The sequence below is a fragment of the Mustela nivalis genome, assembly GCF_964662115.1.
Source record: "Mustela nivalis genome assembly, chromosome: 9".
In the NCBI taxonomy this organism is placed as follows: domain Eukaryota; kingdom Metazoa; phylum Chordata; class Mammalia; order Carnivora; family Mustelidae; genus Mustela; species Mustela nivalis.
In genome coordinates, this window is record NC_139028.1 from 94,125,945 (window position 1) to 94,150,280 (window position 24,336).

General features: G+C 40.1%; 1 protein-coding gene across 4 annotated transcripts in view; it reads left to right on the forward strand.

Moving 5' to 3' along the window:
- Nucleotides 1-24,336, forward strand: part of IFTAP (intraflagellar transport associated protein) — a 67,079-nt gene that overhangs the window by 37,277 nt on the left and 5,466 nt on the right. For 2 of the 4 annotated variants that reach the window (XM_082748977.1, XM_082748978.1), the window contains 4 exons: nucleotides 4,974-5,131; nucleotides 7,212-7,283; nucleotides 8,650-8,716; nucleotides 20,585-20,724. In XM_082748977.1, coding sequence (XP_082605103.1) covers nucleotides 4,974-5,131; nucleotides 7,212-7,283; nucleotides 8,650-8,716; nucleotides 20,585-20,724 — 437 coding nt within the window. The remainder of the gene's footprint in view (nucleotides 1-4,973; nucleotides 5,132-7,211; nucleotides 7,284-8,649; nucleotides 8,717-20,584; nucleotides 20,725-24,336) is intronic. The other 2 variants (XM_082748979.1, XM_082748980.1) reach the window with 1 other exon arrangement.

Consider the following 24,336-nt stretch of genomic DNA (forward strand, 5'->3'; position numbering starts at 1 on the left):
TGTAAGGGCAGGGACTGGGGCTCCCCATCTTTGTCACCTTGCATATAGTTGATGCCTGGAGTATAATTTTCCAGACTGAACGGATTGTATGACTCAACGGCCACTCGGATTTTCTTCCCATAAATCAACTTTCAACCACTTTACACTCTCTTCACATTTTTCTCTCTATGAATACCTTAAACTGGATGTTTCAACAATGTTAACTTACTGCTGTTGTGCCCCTCATCTTGGGCTTTGACACACACTTTTTTTTTTTTTTTTCCTGGGCCAGGGTTGTGCATTTGTGTCTTGGCAGCTTGAGAGCTATGACTGTGAATAATGAGTCAATTATCATCCAGCCTGGGGGAAAGCACAATTATTCCTGACTGGCTGGGCTGAGGTAATCCTCTCTTCCCTGTGCCCTTTCAAATGAAGAACATAAAACAGTTGGAATTCAGAACACTGCGAAGGGAATTTAGACAAAACATTTGTCTGCTGAATTTAGCTTCTTTGGATTTATTCTGATTTATGATTGATTGGTTTTTAAATTGCTTATTTAATCCTAATGACTATCGCTCCAGGGGAGGCCGGATACCAAGGAGCATGTGATCAAGAAGCAGTGGAGTGAAGTAGTTTGGTTGGACAAATCAAGAGCAAATATTATTGTCCAGAGAAACATTGCTCCAGGCTAGGAATATAATGTGAAAATCACCCCCTGACTTTCAAAGTACCCAGCCTTGTTATCAGCATGATTGCTTAGCCCCTATTCTCTTTGCAGAGGGCTTCTGCAAATATCCAGTGTTGCACAGAATTTCCCCCCAAGAAGTTTTCTTTCCTTCTAGCCACATGGTCAATATCTCTTCACGATTGAGAACATGCTCTTGATTTACATTGCCACTGACCCTGGTGCAGAAGTAAAGACACTGGAGGTTGTTGTCGGGATTTGGTCATGAATTCTGATGCTGGTTGTGTTGATTTGTGAAAACTCTCCTGCCAGTGCAGTGATGTTTCTCCGCACCTGGGGTCTAGTCTAATCTGACTTTTGTATGGATGGATTTGAATTTTTTAAAACTTTTTTTTTTTCTTTCAAAATGGAGTTCTCTGAAAGCGGTCACGTTCATCCAGAAGCTATACAATCAACATGCGATCAGTGTTTAATTTATTGAGGCATCTGTGGTTTCGACCTTTTCAAGGAGTGAAATCTTTTTCCTTGGCCTGAAATTAGACACGGTGGGTCTAGTTGGTGGCCTTGAAAGGGAGATCTGTTGGAAGCGTGTCTGTTTGGTATCAAAAGAAAATTGAAATTCCATTGCTTCAGAATAATGCAACCTTTAGGAGAGGAAAAAAACAAAACAAAACAAAACAACAAAAAGCCTTTGTTTCATCTGTATTGAAGTTTCCACTCAGAAATACCCAGAGAAACTCTCTTTCAGGTCTCAGTAACCTACTTGTGCTCTGAAATATTGCTGCTAGATTTCTAAAGTGTATTATGTCTGACACTTATTTCAAAGCAAGGAACATTAGGGATAAGATGAAAGGGGGAAGAGGGCTCAATGGAACACAGAAACAGAAGGAGATGAGACGGACACTTGGGTGGCACGTTTGGAATGCCACCGGGGTAACTCCAGGAGGCAGCAGCTGGCTCTCTGATCAGGCTGTAGGCCACTTTGGATTCTGGGCTGTGCCAGCATCTGCCATTTTGACATTATCATATTGAAAAAAAAGAACTTTTTTTCCTATTTTATTTTGCCAAGAGATTTATATTTTGCTGCTTTTTCAAAAAAAATGATAAAAGCTTTTATGAGAAGCACTTCTGGGTCTTTGGAGTGATCGAGTAAATATTCTTGTGGAACGATTTTCAAGGTTCAGGAAGGAGGCCTCAACTATAGGTTCTGTCAGAGAGAGAACACATTCTTTTCTGAATCTTCTGGTATTTTTTAAATGAAAGCTTTATGTTTATGAAATAAAGTTTTAAAAGGATGAGCCAAATATTTTGTTAGATCTGAGACCCCAACAATAGTCCAACGTCGGCATCAAAACCTGGGACTTTGTGATACATTGCTTTTTATTTTGAAGGAGTTTCATCGGGTTATCTGTCAAATAACCTGCATGTTTTATTGGAAATGGCAGAGGTGTACATTGAGTGATTATGAGAATAAATAGAGCTTGTCCTTACAGAGCATCTATTCTTCCCAGACATCGCTGTGCTTTTCAGGTTCTTAAGTCAATAGACTATTACAACAGTGTGCTGGGACATAGTGTTTTCTTAGTCAATACTAGATTGAGGTTGTGCTAGACATAAAGGATAAGCAGGGAGAAGGGAAACTTCCACCTCCTATGAGAACAGTGCTCTGAGGAAGAATGACAGGTAGTCACAGGTAGTCTTCTTGCCTCTAACTTTGATGGAGTTTGAGGAACTCCTCCTGTTACTACGCTTATCTCCCTCTACCCTGCTACCATCACTTATCTTGGCCCTAGGACTGATGAAGGACCCCTCTGTGGCTGTAAAAAAAGTCCAGGAGGAGAAGTCCCATGACCTTCTCTACCTCACTTCTCTGGTCTTTTAGTACCTCAAGCATTCAGCCTGTGGATTTGGAAGAGAATTTTTTGTTGTCGATTACTCCAGCAGTATTCTCGGCAACCCTCCCACTACCTCACTCACTCTCCCCCTTCCTACCCCTCTGTTCCCTCACTGCCCCCTGCCAAGACTAGTGCTTCACATTAGAGTTTCTACTGTGCCTGTGGAAAGCATTAGGAGTCACAGATGTTGGTTCCCGAGTCAGTAGAGAGAGCTGGCCTGAACTTGTGTTATTTCTTAATTCTTTTTAAAGAGAAAGTGGTGCAGTTAGTATTTGCATTTTCCCTCACTGGCTTATAGACTAGGTTACGTGACCTCTGTGCTCCAGCAGTATCTCTGTGTTCATGTCCTATAGGTACCCCCACATGTCTTAACTCTGCCGGTGATGGGGTAGAAGGAAGCAAACAAAGGACTCTGGAGTTGCACCCAGCTGTGAACAAGAATCTCACTGACTCTGAAGCCATGCAATTAACAGCTCAAGAGAAACAAGCTTGGCCACTGGGCTGGGTTAGGCTGTCTTGTAACGCCTTTAGCAGACACCTGCCTACAAAGCTCACAGATCAGACAGTCCTTGTGACCCTGGAGCTTTTTCATGGTGGAGTACCATAAGGAGATGGAACAGGGTTCTCCAATCTGCTTGTTGCTTGATTTCTGCCACTTGACCTCTTTTGAATCTCTTTATCACTCTTCTGTTGATCACTACACAGATTCCTGCATTTGCTCTGCTCATTTGCAGCAAGCCACTTCTATGCACTCTTGCTTCTTCTGGTGCTATTGTAAACTTCTCTTGTCTCTTTTCCAGGATTTTTTCTTTGTCTTTTTTCTGCTTCATTCTTCTGTTTTCTAAGGACTCTTTGCCTTTATCTGCTATATTACTCCAGTTGGCATAACACTGTGGTTGGGAGTGTGGGTTCTGAGTCTAAAGGCCTGACTTCAAATCCCCACTGTGCTATTTGCTAGCCATGTAACTTTTTTTTTTTTTTTTTAAGATTTTATTTGGGACGCCTGGGTGGCTCAGTTGGTTGGACGACTGCCTTCGGCTCAGGTCATGATCCCGGAGTCCCGGGATCGAGTCCCGCATCGGGCTCCCAGCTCCATGGGGAGTCTGCTTCTCCCTCTGACCTTCTCCTCACTCATGCTCTCTCTCACTGTCTCTCTCTCAAATAAATAAATAAAATCTTTAAAAAAAAAAAAGATTTTATTTATTTGACGGAGATCACAGGCAGGCAGAGAGGCAGGCAGAGAGAGAGGAAGAGAAGCAGGCTCCCCGCTGAGCAGAGAGCCCAATGCAGGGCTGGATCCCAGGACCGTGGGATCATGACCTGAGCCGAAGGCAGAGGCTTTAACCCGCTGAGCCACCCAGGTGCCCCACTAGCCATGTAGCTTTGAGTAAGTTACTCGACCTCTCTGTAGGCCTTGGTTTCCTCATCTGTAAAATGGGGGTACTAATGGTAACTACCTATAGGGTTGTTGCGGGCTTTAAATGAGATTTATGAGTGCTCATAAAAGACTATCTGACACACAGCAAATGTTAACCCTAATGATTAATTCTAATATAGAAAGCAGTTTTACGGCTTAGACCATTATCTCAGTGTGATTTTTAGCAGATATTTACCTATTGCTCTGATATCTCTCCCACATTTTAGCCTGCATTTGCAGCTGCCTCTGGGACATTTCCCTCACAATTTCTACTGGCACTTCAAATGAACATGATCAAAGCTTAATTCATTATCTCTCATCTGAATTTATCCCCCACATTTCTGTTAATGGCATCATGTTATCATAATTTTCTCAATCTCTTAATTTAGGATTAATCTTAGACTTTCTTTATCCTAAGAACATAATCATGAATATGCATAGATTTAGTACAAAAGTATTAATTGTTTATAGTTTTAAATAGTCAAGGATAGTCAAACATTGCTTTTTAGAAGTATATGGATCCACAGATAAAATACGAGAAAAATAGCCATTGAAAAAAAATTGTTATAGCTTTTCTGTTTTACAGAATTATTTCTAATTTTAATTTTTTCTCTTAAAAACTTTCTAAAATGACACATACATTGCTTCCATATAAGGAAAACCTCCCTTCAAATTTAGGGAAAAAAATGAGATAATTAATGCCTAAGAGTTTTTCAAATACCATACTTCATTGACCTTTTAACAATGGCTGAGAACAGTGCTGGGTATAATAGTAAGCACTTAGTATTTGTTGAAAAGTGAATGAAATAGTGTTATCGTTCTATGCATTTTTAGAAAAAATTTTGTAAAGTTCAGAGTGCTCAGTATCTCAAACATTCTGCTTGTAGACTTTGAAGAGCATTTGTTGTTGTTATTGTTTGGAAGAAAGACTCAGGAAATGCAAAATAAGCAAGACTGGGTGTTTGTATATTTTCTAATGTGTAACTTATCATTTCAGAGGATAATGTGACCAAACGAGGAGCATTTGGAACTGATTCTTCAGAAAACGTATTTCCTTCAGTAAAATTTGCTCATGAAAATGAACCAAATGATCATCATCTTAGAAACAAAGCCGTCTTTCTTCATACTTCATCACAATGTTCAGAAGACGAACAGGTAATGTCATAGCACATTTATAGAAACAGGAAAAAGAGCATTCTTTATGAATTAAAAAGAGAAAGAAACTGTAAAAACATAAGAAACATTGGACAGTTATTGGATCAGTAACTCAGATTCTTAATTCTGGAAGGAGTGCCATTGGGAAACTTTATTAAGAGTCATTATTTTATTTCTTTTTCCTTTTTTAAAAAGATCTATTTATTTATTTATTTGAGAGAGTGAGAGTTGGGGGAGGAGCTGAGGTCATGCAGGCTCCCTACAAAGTGCAGAGCCCAATGTGGAGCCCAGTCCCAGGACTCATGAGATCATGACCTGAACTTAAACCAAGAGTTGGACACTTAACTGGCTGAGCCACCCAGGCACCCCCAAAAATCGTCATTACATTTTATGATTTCAGCAGCCAGTGTTTATGAGGGTAACTTGGTTAGCCCTAAGTTTTTAAGTTCCTTTAAGGAACTGCCATCTAAAAATTCTTGTAATTATTTACATATTTTAGCTTGTCCTCTATTTGGGACAAAAGAATTGCTTTTTATAATTCTCTGTGTTAAATGGGAGTTTCTATTATCTGCTCTGGATTCATCTCTTAAAGTAAAATCTGTTATCTTATTTTTTCCAACATTTTGTTATTAAATATTGGATGCTCTCTTCCTAATCTTTAAGACTTAATAGACAATATTTATATTCTCCTTAGCTATGGTTTTTTAATTTTCAAGGAACCCTAGTGGAAGCTGTTGTATTTTTTACAACATTTGAGTTTCTACTTTCTTTCTTTTATTTTTTTTTAAGATTTTATTTATATTTGATAGAAGACACAGCAAGAGGGGAACACAAGCAGGGAGAGTGGGAGAGGGGGAAGCAGGCTTCCTGCTGAGCAGGGAGCCCAATATGGGGCTCGATCACAAGACCCTGAGATCATGACCTGAGCTGAAGGCAGACACTTAAGGACTGAGCCACCCAGGTGCCCCAGTTTTCTATTTTCTAGCTCATCATGTCTTCCTGTGTTATTGTGGACAAAATTATGGTTATATGTGAGATGTGGTTTCATATGAGGGAACAAAAGTCTCTGTGTTAGAAAAGTGTTTCTGTATGCCAGAGGCCTACAGTGTTTTAATTCCAGAACTTAACATCCAATGAAATGATTATGGGACCAGAACTTTTTCTTTTTTTAAAAGATTTTATTTATTTATTTGGGGCGCCTGGGTGGCTCAGTGGGTTAAGCTGCTGCCTTCGGCTCAGGTCATGATCTCAGGGTCCTGGGATCGAGTCCCACATCGGGCTCTCTGCTCAGCAAGGGGCCTGCTTCCCTTCCTCTCTCTGTGATCTCTTCCCTTCCTCTCTCCTACTGTGATCTCTCTCTGTCAAATAAATAAATAAAATCTTTAAAAAAAAAAAAGATTTTATTTATTTATTTGACAGAGAGAGAGAGAGCACAAGTAGGGGGAGCAGTAGAGAGAGGGAGAGCAGGCTCTTAGCTGAGCAGGGAGCCTGGTGCAGGGCTCCATCCCAGGACCCTGGGACCATGACCTGAGCCAAAGGCAGATGTTTAACCAACTGAGCCACCCGGGTGTTGTCAGAACTTTTTTTTCCCCCCTAGAGGATTCACTTTATACTGGCTATTGCTGGCAGTTGGAGAGGCATTTTCTGTTGAGTCTTTAACCAGCATGTGGAGAGGCAATGAATTGTTCAATGATATTGTTTCCTAATAACTTGAAAATGTTGTATTAGCATTCTCTGGTTTGTCCTTGAGAGGTGCATTGGGGTGGGATGGGGGGGTGGGGTAATGAGGTGGGGAGTGTTCCTATTTTACACATGAGAAAACTGAGGTTAAGTAATTTACTCTAGGTTATTCTGTGGATGAGTCTACAAGCACAAGTAGAAGTCAGACCTCCTGAAAACTATTCCCTGACCACTACTATGGTTTAGTGGATCTGGTCCATCATGCATAGCTAATTAACAAAAACCGGAAGGGGAGTTTTATTGCCTGAAGGGCTACAAGATCAGCTCCTTTATTTTTGGTTGTTTCATTTTCTCATCAAGATGTCCTCACTGGTTTTTTTTTTTTTTTTTTCATTTTCAGATAGTGATAGATGAAGGCCAAAAAGTTGGCAGTTCCTTTCAAGGTGATCTGAATCGGGCTGGAAAGGTGAAGGTAAGGGATGATTCAGTTTTCTTCCATGGCAAAGAATACAAAAAATTGAAAACAAAACAAAAAATCCCAAAGGACCCATTTGCTGTCACTCATACAAAATTGGAGAATTTAGCAGATTTTGTCTTTCTCTCTGTCATATATATATATGATTTTTAATTGGTGTTTAAATATCTTAAACTACGTTCAGTTGGCTGGGTTCCAGATCTTTCTTCCTCAAAGCTTAGCAAATGGAATGGGTTCTTGAGTACAGAAACATGACTCCAGTCACCCTGAACATACACCATCAAGAGAAATGACAACTTAGCAGTTTTGGCACTAAAACCATCGTGGGGAAGATAAATTTTTGCTGTCACTTGGATGCCAGGAAAGAACAGCAGTTATGTACGTGCAAGCAATGGAAGCTACCATTTGTAATTCGTATGTAAGAGCAGTGGTCTGGGGTGTAGAGCTAGGGGAAGAAAGACCTAGGCTATGTTTTGAATTCCACTTAGGAGACCTAAATTTGTAATTTTATGGTATTTTGTTATGAACGCGTTTTAGGTCATGAGCATAAAAGGCATTTCGACATTACGCCTTTACTCTGCTAGGTCTCCTTTGTGCCGGTGGTGAAATCATTTTCTTATTTACACTCTTTGATATTCACCTGAGATGAATTAGTTTGTGTCTGAAATGTTACCATTTGGTTAATATGAAATGTCTCATTGTCAGCTTGCTGTGGAAAGCAGTATTCCACGTGGAATAGTCTTTCATTGAAATGCTGCTATTGTGGCTGTAAAGGTCATTTGCTCTGCTTTTTACCTTTGAAGTAATTTTCAGTTTTATTTGCTGGAAAGAGAGAACACTTGATTTTTGGCCCCGCTCACCTCTTTTGTGATTTACCTGGGGCAGGATGATTTTTGTTTCGAATGAGCCTTTCTCTTTTGCTTTCTTTAGTTTCTTCTCTCTGACTCTGTAGAGTGAAAAGCCCATTATGGTAATAGCCAGACCCACCACCATCATTTGCTTGAGAAGCAAAAGCAATAAAACGAAAACAAAAAGTAGAGACTGTTTTGGACTGTCTCGGCGGTGGTATATATCCTGGGAGAGTCCCTTTTCAAAAACTCCTCAGACTGTTCTTTCCCTTTCAGTATAGAGATCTTACTATGGTGCCTACGAAATCCAGGCCAACTTCCAAATTTACTGCTTCTTTCAGATATCTCTGGGAAACCACAGTGAACACAAAGACCTTTAGCTGGGACTCAAAAGTTAATGAGAAAAGTGGATTCAGTTGCACACTTTGAATGCTGTGGAAGTGGATTCATTGATTCTTAATTGCACTTTTTCATTAGGTTTAATATACATAACAATGATGTTAATCCTTTTCTAGGTAGACAATTTCCTAGATTTAGAAGATTTGGATGTGGATGAAGAGACTCAGCCCCAAATGAGTAAGGGTATGCTTTCTGTTTCCTCTATCTATACTGCTTGACTTCTTTCCAGAAACTACAAGTAAGACTTTTAGATAGCTTTTTCTTCTTTTTTTTTTCTTTTTGGCAAGCCCTACTTGCGCCTTCCCTGACTTAGGGAAAACTACAGTCCTGCGATTTCTTTTTCAGTAACAAAGATTTCAGCCGAAAGGTCAAAGCATGATGAAGGTTGTGAAGTCTTTGGTCTAAAATGAAATAAAGGTGCCCCCCTCCCCCGACATGCCTCCACATGGTTGAATTTTGGATAATTTTCTCAAGGAGCGCCATTTGAGTCATACTCTTTATATCTTAGAAGTGCCGTGTAAATTGAGAGATAACATCATATAGCAATTGATCATAAAAATAGCAGAATTCATCATAAAATAAAAAATAAAATCAAAATCTTGACTTTCATAAGTATTTATTAAACAGATAAGCCAAACACTAAAGAATAAAGACATATTGTAAATGTTTCTTTGGGGCGTTTTTTCCAGTTGAGCTGGACTGGGAGAGGCTTAATGCCAGTCCAATGATGTTTATGCATATGAGGCCTTTTTCCTTTCCTGCTTGACATTACTGTGTAAACATAGGTATCCTTTGTTGCTCAAAAGACCTTTGAAATATGTTCAAAATTAGAGTTGTTTGTTTTGAAAATTCTCATTCCTAATTTAATGTGCAAGAATATCTCAAAGTTGATAGTGAATATTAGGGAAGGGGCTATTTTCCTTGGGGGTTTGGTTGCTGGTGTTGAATTGTTGGTTATAGGCTTTAGGTAATCACAAACATGGGTGCTGGTGTTGATGATTGGGGAAGGTGATTTGTTTATAATCACACAGAAGTGACAGTGCTGGGTGGTGGTGGTTTGGGAATGGCTCTGGCTTCTCTGGTTGCCCGAATTTGAGAGGCTTTCGAGATTGGAAGCAGTTAACATTTTTATTCAGCTTCCAAACATCACATTACTACACTGAAGGTATTGTTTCTTCTGCCCTCTATTAATCACTAGACTTTGCATGGAATTTTTCCTTACTTAACTTGGTTCAAGTGAGATCAGAGATCTAAAGGAATCACAAGCTCCAGGGAGAGGTTCTCTTAACTGTAAAACCCCAGGCAGCTATTTCTCTATGTAAGCAGCTTAGGGGGTCCGATTGGATCAGAAGGGATAGCTAAGGACTTATCAGGAAGCTGGGTTTGCAGAGTAAGCACACTATTTGAGGGGAACAGGAGATGTTGAAAATGCAGATACCTGGGTCCTGTTCCTAAGAGAGAGTCTAATTCAGAAGGTGTTTGGTGACAGCATTTTTTACCACTACCCCAGGGGATCTTGATATAGCTGTGTCCAAGGAAGACACTTGGAGACAAATGGTTCTGGTCTGCATGTAGTACATTTGCAATATAAATTTAATTTTATAGGAAGGCACCAAAGTGTACAGGTTGGGTATTTTTTCATGGCTTACATTTCTTGCTTCCTGGCATTAATGAGAAAATCTGTATACTGGCATAAACCTACATAGGCAACAAATCTGATTATAGTTATATTAGTCTTTCAGATTAGCCTTTTTACCTTTTCCATTATTTCCACATTTTTTTAAAAAATACTTTTCAAGTTGTGTGTTTTTTGGTTTTGTTTTGTTTTATTACCAGATCTATTCAGTAGCATAAAAAACGCTCACTACTACGATTTTCCCAGCAATCAGATAACAGGCAGTGTTGCTGTGGTGTTGTATAAGAGGTTGTTGAGGCTGAACCAGGTCTCTGTAGAGAGAATGAGCTAGTCAAGCCTATCCCATGTGTAAAATAATGTGGACAGGCGGGGCTGAAAAGCAACCCAGGCTTCATTGACCTATTCCAATTACTGAAAAGACCACCAGGGCTTCACAATTTTTATAATGCAAGATCTAGGTCATTTGAAAGGGAAAAAAAAATTAGTTTGTGCCACGGTAGATTTTAGTTTGGGCCTAATTTGTATTACACTTTAGGAATGTGAGCAGACGGCAGATATTTATATCAGATGGGGAAATGTGACATTTTAAATAGGCAAGTTGCTTGTATAATTTTGGCAGCCGAGAGGTTTACTGATTAGATCCTGTTGTTATTGTTTAAGCAACAGATTTGCCCAGGGCAACGTGGAAGAGAGCTGGGTATTGTTTTTCTATCACTGAATTTATTTGTTCCCTGTATTTGCTTTCATAAATATTCCCCAAGATTCAGGAGCACGATTCTTTCCCAGGATTTGGCTTATCATTTGGGCAGCCCGGGCAGAGATGGTTTTTCAGAAGAGCCAAGGCAGTGCAACTGAATTGAGCAGTTGTTTGAGGGTAGCATTTACCAGGGAGTTTGGTGCCCTGTGTTTATTTGACATCGAGTTAACCACATTTTCCTCCTTTGAATTCAAGGTCGGGTAGTTAACCTCATGGTTACTGTCATGCCCCAGACTGTTGTCCAGAAAAATGATTATTTGGAATAGGTGTTGGTTATTATGCTGAGGCGTTAGAGCAGGAAGAATCTTCTGGACATCTTTATTTATTTTTCCCCTTATTCGGCTGAGCAGGTGCCCGGGCTGAGTGCAATTGACTGCATGGAGATGGTCTTTTGAGGTCTTATTCTAGAATCATCTTGTCTTATATAGGTCTCTCTCTTTTTTTGTTTCTCAAGATTTTATTTATTTACTTAAGAGATATAGTTCACAAGTAGGCAGAGAGGTAGACAGAGAGAGGGGGAAATAGGCTCCCGCTTAGCAGAGAGCCCGATGCCGGGCTTGATCCCGGGACCCTGAGATCATGACCTGAGCTGAAGGCAGAGGCCTAACCCGCTGAGCCAACCCAGGTGCCCCTTATACAGGTCACTTGACTGGTGGCGGGCGTGCTTACACTGTGGCGGATCGTGGTGGGTGAGAACAGGCAACTCAGCCCTGTGCAAAGACTGGCAACCTTATTTGATTTTCATTTTCAAGCTGTCTGATACTCCCAATTCTAATGAAGTCCCCAACCACCTCTTTTTTTAAAAAAAAAAATTCTTTCCTTATTTGCAACTTCGAGCAGCTTTTGCTGCCAGTGAATGGCCTGGGACTGTTATTCGACAGACCTGGAACAACACTGGCCGGAGCCTGGAATCTAATGAAGAATACGCAGATCCGGCTTCTGTCCTCATTGAATTCATTGACCAGACATTCACCAGATAATCACTAATACAGGTTTCTAAATTGTTCTGCGTGTCACGAGAACCTATGGCAGGGATACTTCAATTTGTCCGTAGGATCGGAGAATGCTGAGAGCCTGCGATATAAAGAATGAGTCGCTGAAGGTCCTGAGCTCAGAAAGACATATTTCAGCCAACTTGTAATTTAGGTATTTTGTTTATTTTATACCTAGTACTTTAAAAATCATTCTTTCAGGGATTCCTGGGTGGCTTAGTCTCTTAAGAATCCGATTCTTGATTTCAGCTCAGGTCTTGATCTCTGGGTGTTGAGTTTAAGCCCCATGTTGGCATCCATGTTGGGTGTGGAGTCTACTTAAAAAAAAAAAAAAAATTATTCTATCATTGCCCAGAAGATCACTGAAAACATCTTGAGAGAGAGAAAAAAATCCTTCCTTCCAAATTCTCCTTCATCCACTCTTCCTCCATTTTTTTTTTTTCTGTTCCTCCAATTTTTTGTATGTGCAAATTTCTCTATGAAGGCCTAGCTTGAAAGTCACATCCACTACAAGGGCAAACCAGTTGCCCGAGCCTCACAATTATACAAGGAAACTTGAACTCCATTCCTGAGAAGAGCACAGAACTGGGAAGATACTTCTGCCCTTTCCAAATCCTCTGCCCGTTTCTCCCCAAGGGAAATGTAAGACTTTATCTATGTAGAGAAATTGGGAAAAGAAACTATGTATTTATGGATCAGCCCCTTTGTTTCTTCTTTTAGGTTCATGCTCTTTGGAAGATGTATATCTTCTCCTCTGTGTCTGTGCCATCTTTCTTATAGTAGACACACCTCAGGCGGGCCCAATGCCTACCTTATTCAATGGTTTTCAACCTTAGAGATGCAGTAGAAACACTTAAAAAAAAATTAGATACCTAAGTCCTGCCTTTGCGATTCTTTTTCAGTAGTCTGATATTTAAAGCTTCTCAGGTCATTCTCCTATGCAGCTGAGGCTGGGAACCATCTCTAGGCAGACATCTGGAGGCATTACTCTCTGAAGCCTGACTTGAAGAGCTCTAGGGAAGCTATTCTTATACCTGGATGGATCCGTGTCAGCTGTGTGGACTTCCTGTTAAATGGAATCCCAAGGTCTAGACTTAGGAAAGGTTGATATATAAGAAGCCCAAATGTGACTGCTGGACAAGCTCTGTTTTCAAATTCAGCTCTATTAGTTGTAAAGCTCATGTTTTAATCCTCATCTTTCTGACTTCTGTGTTTATTCCTCTTTTGTTTCTATATTTGAGGATAGAGAGCTATGATTTATTGTCACCGTCCAATGCCAGCCCCACCCAGTGAAGTAAGTCTTCCTTCATCATCACTATCTTCTCCTCCTTTTCACTTCCATTTTTATTTATTGTGCATTTTTTTTTCTCAAAATAGGTGTTAATGTGTCCCTTGAAAGCAATGTATGGTTTATATGTATGCATCTATACACACACTTTCTAAAATTCTGTCTTTTATTTAGTTCATTTACACTTAATGTAGTTGCTGATACCTTTGGCTTTATACCTAGTACCTTATAATTTTGTTTTCTATTTGTCCTGCCAGTTTTATGCCTCCCCCTCCCCTCATTTCTTGCTTATTTTAGATTAATCAGCTATTATTGTATTATTTCATTGCCCACTATTTTTGCTCAGTTGGGAATTCTAGGTTTGTAATTGTTTTCTTTCAGTATTTTACAGATGATAATCTGTTCTTTTTGGTATGAATTGTTGCAAACCAGATGTCAATCTGTTGGTTGTTCCTTTGATGATAACATATTTTCCCTCTCATTTCTCTGCTTTTATAAGTTTCTCTTTTGTTTTTCTAGTACTTTCACTGTGCTTTGGTGTTATTTAATTTGAATTTACTTTGTGTGGGGTTTTTAGAGATTCTTATACATATTGGGAAATTCTCAGCACTTGTCTTTTCATATATTACTTGTGCCTTGATCTTTTCACCATATTCCATACATCTATCTTTTATGTTCTTTTCTGCATTTTCCATCCTTTTTAATTTCCTTTCTCGCTTCAGTTAAAATATTTTCTACCATCAGGATGCCTGGGTGGCTCAGTCATGATCTCAGGGTCCTGAGATAGAAACCCCACATCAGGCTGCCTGGTCAGTTGGGAGTCTGCTTCTCTCTCACTCCCTCTGTCCCTCCCCCCAACTTGTATGGACTCTCTCTCAAGTAAATAAATAAAATCTTAAAAAAAAAAAAAAGTATTTCTACCATCTGTATTCTAGTTTACTAATTCTTTTTTCAATTGTGTCTGTCTTCTGTTAAAAGCCATGAATATTTCAGTTATTTTAGCTTTTTTTTTTTTGAGAGACAGACTAGGGGCAGGGAGGGGCAGATGGAGAGGAGAGGGAGAGAATCCTAAGCAGACTCCCTACTGAGTGCAGAGCCCAGTGTGGGGCTTGATCTCTTGATCCTGAGATTGTGACCTGAGCCAAAATCAGGAGTCCAAGGTCTAACCAACTGAGCCACCCAGATGCCCCTCAGTTATTTTAGCTTTTAAAAGAGATCTAGAATATCTGTTTTGAGAGATTTCAGTTCTGTGGTGAAATTCTCCATTTATAATGTATTTTGGGGGGAACATATTAGTCAGTTATTTTAAAATTCATGTCTTTTTTTTTCTTTTTTAAAGATTTTATTTATTTATTTGCCTGAGAGAGAGCTAGAGAGAGAACAAGCAGGAGGAACACCAGGCAGAGGGAGAAGCAGGCTCCCCACTGATCAGGGAGCCTAATTCAGGATTTGATCCCAGGACCCTGGGATCATGACCTGAACCAAAGGCAGATGCTTAAATGTTGGAGCCACCCAGGTGTCCCTAAAGTTCATGTCTTATAATGCTAATACCTGGGATCTCCTGTGGGTCTATTTATATTATTCATTTTCCTTTTGATTTCATGTCTTTGTATATGTGGTAATTTTTGTTTAAATGTTGAACATAGCATATAGAATATATAGGGACTGGATGATGTTATCTTTTTCTAGCATAGCTTTTGTTCAACATTTTGCTAGCAATTAGAGTAGTAAAAGGTCACCTTCATCCAGTCTGGGATTGGGCTGATTTAGGACTGGGGTCAAGGCCTTGTGGGGGCTGCTCTACTTCTAGTTCTTGCTTACTTCTAGGGTGTGGCCCTTCAAGGTAAATCATAGCATCGCCTTCTTGGAGACCCTGAACTCTAATTTTTTTCTTCATAACACTGTGATTTCTGTTGGCAATTCTGCTAAGCTTCTGAGCTTCTTAGCTTCTCTCATCTTTATTTTGGCCTCTCAGTTTCTCCTTGAAAATCAGTAAATGCCACGAGTTGAAAAGCATCTTAGACTCTTGGACTCCCTTCTCGGTACTTTCCATCTCTCTGGGATCTTGGCCGCTCAAGTCCTAGGCTGCCCTGGTAGCTTACCAATGCCTTTATTTATTTATTTATTTATTTGACAGACAGAGATCACCAGTAGTCAGAAAAGCAGGCAGAGAGGGAGGAGGAAGCAGACCCCCACTGAGCAGACAGCCTGATGCTGGGCTCGATCCCAGAACCCTGGGATCATGACCTGATTTGGAGGCAGAGCCCTTAACCCAGTGAACCACCCAGGGGCCCCACACCAATGCCTTTAAATAGTTGATTTTTTGGTAACTTATCTAGCTTTATTATTTTTATTGATCAGAGGGTTAGATGGTATTAGGTAGACCAGCAAGACCCTTGTGGATGTGGTCTAGGAACTCCTAGGGAAACTCCTAGGGAAAGCTTTGTGCTTAGCAGGGAGTATGTTTCTCCCTCTCCCTCTGCCCTACCCCTCACTGGTGCTCTCTCGCTCTCTCTCTCTCTCTCAAACAAATAAATAGAATCTTAAAAAAATAAAATAAAATGAGTGCTATTTTCCATTGAACATGTTCTTGATGAATTGGTAAAAATTATTAATTTTATTAAATCTTGATTCTTGAATACACCTTTTTTACTGTTTTATGTTCTGAAACCATAGGTATGCACAAAGCACTTCTGGGGCATTCTGCCATACTTGGTTGTCTCATGGGAAAACACTTGTGTGATTGCATGGTGTGCTGAACGAGTTCTTTTTTGCCCCTTACTTTCATGGAATAACATTTTTACTTAAAAGAATGACTGACAGACAAACTATAGTTCTCAGAATGAAAGAAGCAAGCCTGTCCCTTCAAGAGAAACACTGGTAATATTCGTTGCCAATGATAAAATTGGCAGTAGATCAAGTGAAAATTCATTTTTGGAAAACTTGTATCCAGTACTGTGAGCTTGACAGCTTCCCAATATTTGATGACTATTCTGATAAAATTGGTGATGTTAACTAATGTGATCCTTATACTATATAATGAAATGTGTCAACATTTGGAAGACCTACATAAAACAGTGAACCAGTATTTTCCAAATGACCAATTTATGATGTTACAAAATTATGCATAGGAGAAAGATCTGTTCAGTGTGTAAGATAGACCAATGAATTTTAATGTAACAGTATGAAAAATTCACTGAAATAGTTTCAGATTGCACACTGAAACTATTTTTTAAAACTTTATCGTTTGTCAAGATCTGGTATAGCATCAAAGAAAAATATCCACAATTATATAAAAAGACTATCAAAGTACTCCTTTCTTTTCCAACTACATTTCTGTGAAGACTAGATTTTCTTCATTTACTTCAACTGAAACAGCATATTCCAAAATTGAATGCAGAAGCAAATATAAAACCTAGATTTTTTTTCTCCTAAGGCATTTACAAAATTTTTAAAATGTAAAACAGTGTTTCTCCCTTACTATTTTCTTTGTTTTTGGGAAAGAGATTTTTCATAAAAATATGTATTTCAACATATAATGGTATTATTGTCAGTGATTCAATAAATAAATATTTGCAAATTTGTCAGTTTTAATTTCTAATAGGTTGAATATTGAGTGATATAACCCACATAAACAAAAGCTCTTTGGGGTCCTCAAAAATTTTGAAGAAAAAGAACCAGTGAGATGGACTATCATAACAAAAAACCGTGTGCTGAAGAGGCCTTATTTATTAATACAGTTCTTATCTATATTCTTTTTAGTTTTGGGGAGGGCCCAAAATTTCATTTTGGCCATTTCTACATAGCAACAAAGGAACAGATTGGTTAATTTTTATAAATATGCCACTCAGATTAAATATTGTTGTCCAAATTATGAGATATCAGGTAGATTGCTTACTTTTTAATGTTATATTAGATTATCTGATTATAGTTTTTGACTGTTGATTATTGACTTCATACAGAAATACAAATGGCATAAACACATAGTTTGTAAATGTTGACATTCTTATCATGGAGTGAGAAAGAAGAGATGGGAGTGTTTTCAACCAGGCTTGCCATGGAACATGAACATTCGCTTCTGAGAGAGGGCTGGACTGTGCAATGCACGTCAACCAAAATAATGGTGTTTAGTTAAGATGAAAACAAGGCCTTTGGTTGTTTCAGAAACAGCAGTTAATAAGATCAGGTTAAGGGGCGCCTGGGTGGCTCAGTGGGTTAAAGCCTCTGCCTTCGGCTCAGGTCATGATCCCAGGGTCCTGGGATCAAGCCCCGCATCAGGCTCTCTGCTCAGCGGAGAGCCTGCTTCCTCCTCTCTCTCTGCCTACTTGTGATCTCTGTCAAATAACTAAATAAAGTCTTTTTTAAAAAAATTTAAAAATTAAAAAAAATAAGAACAGGTTACGTTTAATAAAGCATTTCAGTTTTGGAGAATTTTACAAAGGACTTCAGACATTCCATTTTCCCTTCCCCCACCAATGAATAGAATAATTTTTCTCTCTGAGACACTGTGAGTGTATAAATAAACCTATGCGTGATCTTAAAATGGCTGAAAGATAAGGTAGCCTTCTTCATAAAGTACATCTTACCAGACTATCCCTGTACATATTAGTGTCACTCTTTTATAAATCCATCCTCTGTAGGGCTAATGCTGTTCAATTTTACTCTTGATCACTCTCAGATTGATTGTATGTGTGAAAATCTTACCCCTGTAATAGAATTTAGTGTTTGAGGGTGAGGACTCTATATAGACATCTACAATGTCTTCCTGGCAGGTAACTCTTGGTACTTACTGTTCGGTTTAGAAGGGGAGGTGCGGGAATTCATTTCCCGTCTCAAGTATCTGTTGAGAATTTGCTGTGTGTCAGGTGTTGTGTCAGACGTTGGTGAATACGCATTTGCGCATTTTGCTTTTACACTGAAGAAACAAGGGGCAAGAATTTGAAGTGTAGGGGAAACTGAATCTTGTTGTTTTGAGGGAATTGTTTCCATGGCAGTAAAATCTTTAGGAAAGAAACATTTTTGTTGAAAATCCTCCCTTCTCTGCAAACATATCGGGGAGGCAACGAGCTTCAGCACAGGAATTTGAGAGTTGTCCTCCTCACTGCATAATATCGTCAGTCAGATTTTAGATAGCTCTGAAAGCAGAATTGATTTTGATTCACGTCTGAACTGATGTTTTGTGCTCTCAGCCGGTCGTCTCAGAGGTACCGGTTTTCCCATGAAGAGGTTTTCTCTTCTTGCCTTTGTTGTTGGCAGGCCCCTGACCACGCTTGTGTCGGTCCTAGGCAGTTACAGCAGGGAGCTCAATGAGGGAGGTGCGTTGGAGCTCATGAATAGGTATCTTAGAAAGCCAACCTCTCCATCAGCCTTACTGAGTTTAAAAACATGGCTTCTCTGGGTATAAAATGTTTACGTGTACTTAATACTGACCAACCTTGCTAATGTGCTATGGTAGTGACATTCCTTGTCTCTGAGTTTGGTTGTATAATCTGATAAATTTAAATAATTTATGTAATGAAATTGCTTGTTTAAAAGAAGTTCCTGGGGGCGCACCTGGGTGGCTCAGTGGGTTAAAGCCTCTGCCTTCTGCTCAGGTCAGGATCCCAGGGTCCTGGGATCGAGCCCCACCTCGGGCTCTCTGCTCAGCGGGGAGCCTGCTTCCTCCTTTCTCTCTCTGCCTGCCTCTCTGCCTTCTTGTGATCTCTGTCTATCAAATAAATAAAATCTTTTAAACAAATAAATAAATAAGTAAAAATATAAAGACGTTCACGGGGACACCTGGGTGGCTCAGTTGGCTGAGCAACTGCTTTCGGCTCAGGTCCTGATGCTGGAGTCCCGGGATCCAGTCCCGCATCGGGCTCCCTGCTCAGTGGGGCATCTGCTTCTCCCTCTGACCTCTCCCCTCTCATGTACTCTGTCTCTGTCTCTCTCTCTCAAATAATAAATAAAAATAAAATCCTAAAAATAAATAAATAAATAAAAGAAGTTCATCATGTGACATGTGGGCAGAGTATGGGCTCTGCTGGCCGACTTCCCGGCTCTGACACTTTCTAGCTGTGGCCCCTTGAACAAGGTTACTCTCCTTGCTCAGAGCTCCTTACCTATGAAATGGGAAGTAATAGCATCCTTGGGAGGATGAGCTCAACTGATGCCTGTAAAATGTCAGCTCCTATACGTGTTGACTGTTGTTTTTATTTCTTCTAATTTGGTCATATTTTAAGGATCCAATAATGAATCATAGTAGAAGTATCTTCTTCACGATCTCCCTACCCACTCACAGGTTCAGTTTCTAGGCTGACCATGTTCTGTTGCTGGAGTCCTAAGAATTTTGTAATTAACATGTTTTTGTGCTGGTGTTATCTGCAGTTGTGAGAGACATATTTCAAGTAAGTTTCAGTTTTTGAATATCAATACCTGCTTAATTATCTCCCTATATATGCTGCCATGGGCAACCGCCAAGGCATGCCTGTTGTTCATTAATCACTTCCACTGAGAACTTAATTAGTGTCTTCATTAGGATCATCATCGAGTCGAGTAGCAGGCAGCATGGTCCTGAGACAGCTGCAGTTCCTGGCCAGCTCCAGCAGCCCTTCTGGTCCTATGAAAGCCCGAATCCACGAGGAGGCCTATTGTGCTTCTATTTGTTTTTCTTTTTTGTCCCCCTTAAAGAAAGCTGTGGAAGACCTAATGGTGATGCCCCATGTTCCGTCACACATGCAAAAATAAGGCCACAGATCCACTTACAACGGACAGATCAGAAAACCCAGATTGGTTATTGAATTCTTGTCATGGTGCTAAACAAGCTGGAAACAAGTTGTTTGTGGGATCGAACATCAGACCGTGAATTCAGCATATGACAGAGCACTTCATTTTTCTGCTGAAAGTTAAAGTCCTTTCCTGCTGGCATCACTGTTTTATATATATATATATATATGGGTTTTTTTTTTTTTTTTTTTTTTTTTTTGCCATAGTGTTACAGGATGAATTCAGCACTTCATTTCCTTTCTTTCCATCCCTCAGGAAAATGTGGGAAAATGAGGCAAAGGTAGCATCTTGCCTTATTTTCCTACAGAGGTAGAAATTGGGTTGGGGGTGAGAGGGATGATCAAGTCAGTCCCTAAACAATCCTTCTCCCAAACCTTTGGATCAAATGTGACCTTGAGACAGTAAGATAAAAATAAATGCACAAATGACTTCTATTTTATGGAAAAGGGAATCCTCTGGGTAAATCCCCAAATGAGGGCAGGCATTGTCTCCAACGAACCTACTTTATTTGAGCATTTTTACTTCATACTTTTGACTATTGTAGGCTTTTAGGTGATTTAGGTCAATTGTGAACTTGATGAAAGCATCACGTGAAATATTTTGTATCCAACAGATTTGCTGCTGCTTCCAGGAGAAGTGGAGGAGGACATCTACCCACGTGTCCCTTCTTACATCCCTTCTGCGGCCCAGCCCTTCGCCCCTGGGGTCAAGCCAGGGCCTGCTGGGAGAGGAGCCGACGAGCAAACAGAAGAGGTACTCCATAGGGAGTTCAGTCAGTTTTGAAATTGCCTTGATTTTGTAACTTGTCCTTTCAGTGAAATGCTGCCATATCTTTGTGCTTTTTTATTTTTCTTAGATTTGGAAAAATTTAGAATTCATGTTGCTTAATCTAGTCCCTCTGACTGCCATCTATCTCTAATGTGCAGATTTCTTTTCTTTTCTTTTCTTTAAGATTTTATTTGACTGAGAGAGAGAGATTACAAGTTGGCCAAGAGGCAGGCAGAGAGAGAGGGGGAAGCAGGCTCCCCGCTGAGCAGAGAGCCCAGTGCGGGGCTCGCTCCCAGGACGCTGAGATCATGACCTGAGCCGAAGGCAGAGGCTTAACCCACTGAGCCACCCAGGCACCGCTGCAGATTTCTTTTAAACACAGAGAGCAGTTATGTCTTCTTTACATGGAAACTATTTTTGTTTCATGACGTAGACCATGCTGCAGGACAGTGTTATCTGGGGACTATGCAATAGATTCTCTCTTATTGTCTGGACTGGCCGTTTGCTTTTTACTCTTGTATCCAAGGTCCTATAAACATCTTGTAATGGTTAAGGTAAGGCCAAGCTGTTGCTGTAGAGAATCCCAACAGTAAGTCAGTGGCCAAAAGGAGATAGAACTTTATTTCCCTCAGATAACAGTCTATGGAAAACTCCTTCTTCTTCTTCTTCTTCTTTTTTTTTTTTAAAGATTTTATTTATTTATTTGAGAGAGAGAGAGAGAGCACACATAAACAGGGAGTGGGGAAGGGGCGGAAGGAGAGGGAGAAGCAGACTCCCCACTGATTGGGAGCCCAACATGGGGCTCAATCCTGGGACCCTGAGATCACGACTTAAGCCAAAATCAGATTCTTTACTGACTGAGCCATCCACACACCCTATGGAAAGCCTTTAAAGTGAGTGTTTTCTCTGTTCCCTGGGGTCACCAGGGGCCCAGATTCCTGCTCTCTGGATCTCTGCTGTGCCTCAGGACATTGTCCTCCTATGAATGTTCCAGCTCAGGTCACCGTCCTGCTATAGGGGCAGCAGGGGAGAGTGTGGGAGCTGCACATTTCCCCAGGGCTTAGGACTCAGGACTTCATTTCTGCTCACCTTCCACTGGCAACCACTTCACCGTATGTTCCTGTCCAGCCACTGGGGGGAACTGGGAAGTGTCACCTAGCCCAGCGCTTCATAGTCAAGGGGCACGGAATCTCTGCCATGCCTTTCCTGTCCCACTGGCACACCTAGAAAGTCATCAGTTGTCGTTGTTTGCAGCTCGTCTGCACATACGTTAGAAACAAGCACTAACTAAGGCTGCTGGTGGTGTTGGGTATGACCTTGATCACCATGTTTACTCCCAACAGAAGAATGTCTCAGGCACAAGAAGTTGTGAAGAGCTCTTTATTACTGTTTCCTCATAAAACTCCTAGGGATTGCCTATTTGATCATTCAGGTACTACAGATCTTATCACTTAAAGATATTCTGTTACCAGGAGGGGGGTGGGGGGGTGCCTCGGTCATTAAGCGGCTGCCTTCAGCTCCTGTCATGATCCTAGTAGTGTCCTGGGGTGGAGCCCCATATCGGGCTCCCTACTCAGCGGGGAGCCTGCTTTTCCCTCTCCAGCTCCCCAGTGCTTGTGTGCTTGTGTTCCCCCTCTCCCTATCTCTCTCTGTCATAAATAAATAAAATATTTAAAAGAAAAAAAAGACATTCTGTTATGGAAGCAGTCGTTCAGTCAAAGGTAATCCACATGTTCCCATTTTATTTTATTTTATTTTATTTTTTTTTTTTTTAGATTTTTTTTTTTTTTTTTTTTTATTTGACAGAGAGAGATCACAAGTAGGCAGAGAGGCAGGCAGAGAGAGAGAGGAGGAAGCAGGCTCCCTGTGGAGCAGAGAGCCTGATGCGGGACTCAATCCCAGGACCCTGAGATCATGACCTGAGCCGAAGGCAGTGGCTCAACCCACTTAGCCACCCAGGCGCCCCACATGTTCCCATTTTAAATTGCCTCTTTGTCATAGAATTTTTGTTTACAGACATCACAGAAGTGTGTCTGGGAGGCTTGCAGGCTTGTATTAAACCCCTGAATTGGCTACCAGATAAACTGGTAGGGGGGACAGCCACTCTTCAATGTGCTTTTTGAATTACAGATTGCTTTCTCCAAGTAGTAAGAAACTAAAATTGCAGTGTTATTTCTAGCAGGAATCAGTTTCTTTTTAAAGACTTGTTCATGCTCTTGACTTCAGTTGTGACCATACAAATTGCTGGGCCAGCCAGTGGCCATGGCACCTAGTGCCATTATAGAAATTATTATAAAATCGTTTCCATTGGTGGGTTAAAAAAAAAAAAAACTGAATGATTCCTAGAATCCATCAAGTAGCCAGTAAAAAATGCAGGTTAAAACCTTGGATATGATTGTATCTTGAAAAGAAATATCAATTTCTTCCCAGAAAATGTGAACATTTTTTAAATGTTGGAATCAAAATGATCTGAACAAATTTTGTGTTGGCAAACTTAGAAAACATAGATGGAGAGCTTTTGCTGGTTTTCAAATACCTAGACTATCTTGGCTGGGATTTTTATTTCTGACCACAATTTGTTAGAGAAACGTTTCAGAACTGTCTAGAATCCTAATACTTTACCAACTATGCCTTGGTTAATCTTATTTTAAAGCACTCACTGCCAGTTAAACATCATAATAATCAATTTCTAGCAAATATATCCTGTAAGGACCAACCAAGGGGCAATTTGGGGCTAAATATGGTAACTTCTTTTTGTGATATCAGTCTCAAAGATGAAAATGAATCCTGGATATCTTGACCTCCTCTAAGTAGAGTCTCTGACTTCCTCATACAGATTAGACCAATTTAAATTTTTTCCTAATTTTGTCACTGGGGTTTTATATATGTGCACCTCCCCCTTAGAGTCAGACATTTGCCAAGGACGTTCCATCTTTCCGTTTGTGAATAACTTGTTGCCTTAGTAATTCTGTCTCAATAAATTTAGTAACAGCTTTATAGTAACATTGGGAAGATGAAAAATTGTGTGTTTCTCCTCCACCCTTTTCCCCCAACCCCAAATCATAGAAGAAACTTTGGTGGTATTTCAATGGGAGATCTCCTTTTTTTCTGGTTCGTAATGGGACTCTAAATTTTTTCACCTATAAAGATGGTTTATTTACTATATTACTTTGTCAGATAGCCTACAGCTAAATGCTGCTCTTATTGATTTGAGCATTAGTTCTGTTTTCTCTAATTTGCCTGTGTGGTACTATGAATGAAAATGATTTCTCTGGTAACAGGGTCTCTCTTTGAATGAGTCACATGAGCAATTTTAAGGAAACTAGCCGTTTTCTAACACTGTGCAAATTCTATTCCCTGAGAGGCTAGGAAAAGATTTCAATTAGATTTGAAATGAGACCCCTCAAATCCACATATTTCTCTCAGCTCCTTAGGCAAAAATAACAAGTTAATAACTTAATTCACAGTTGTTTTCTTTTTAGTAGCAGGGGATTTGGTTTTCCATTGCATCCATTCTCCTCTTTGAAATAAATGAGAATTTCAGTTTGTAATCCCAAAGCCTTGGAGTCGTACAGCTTAGAACCCTGAAACGAACCT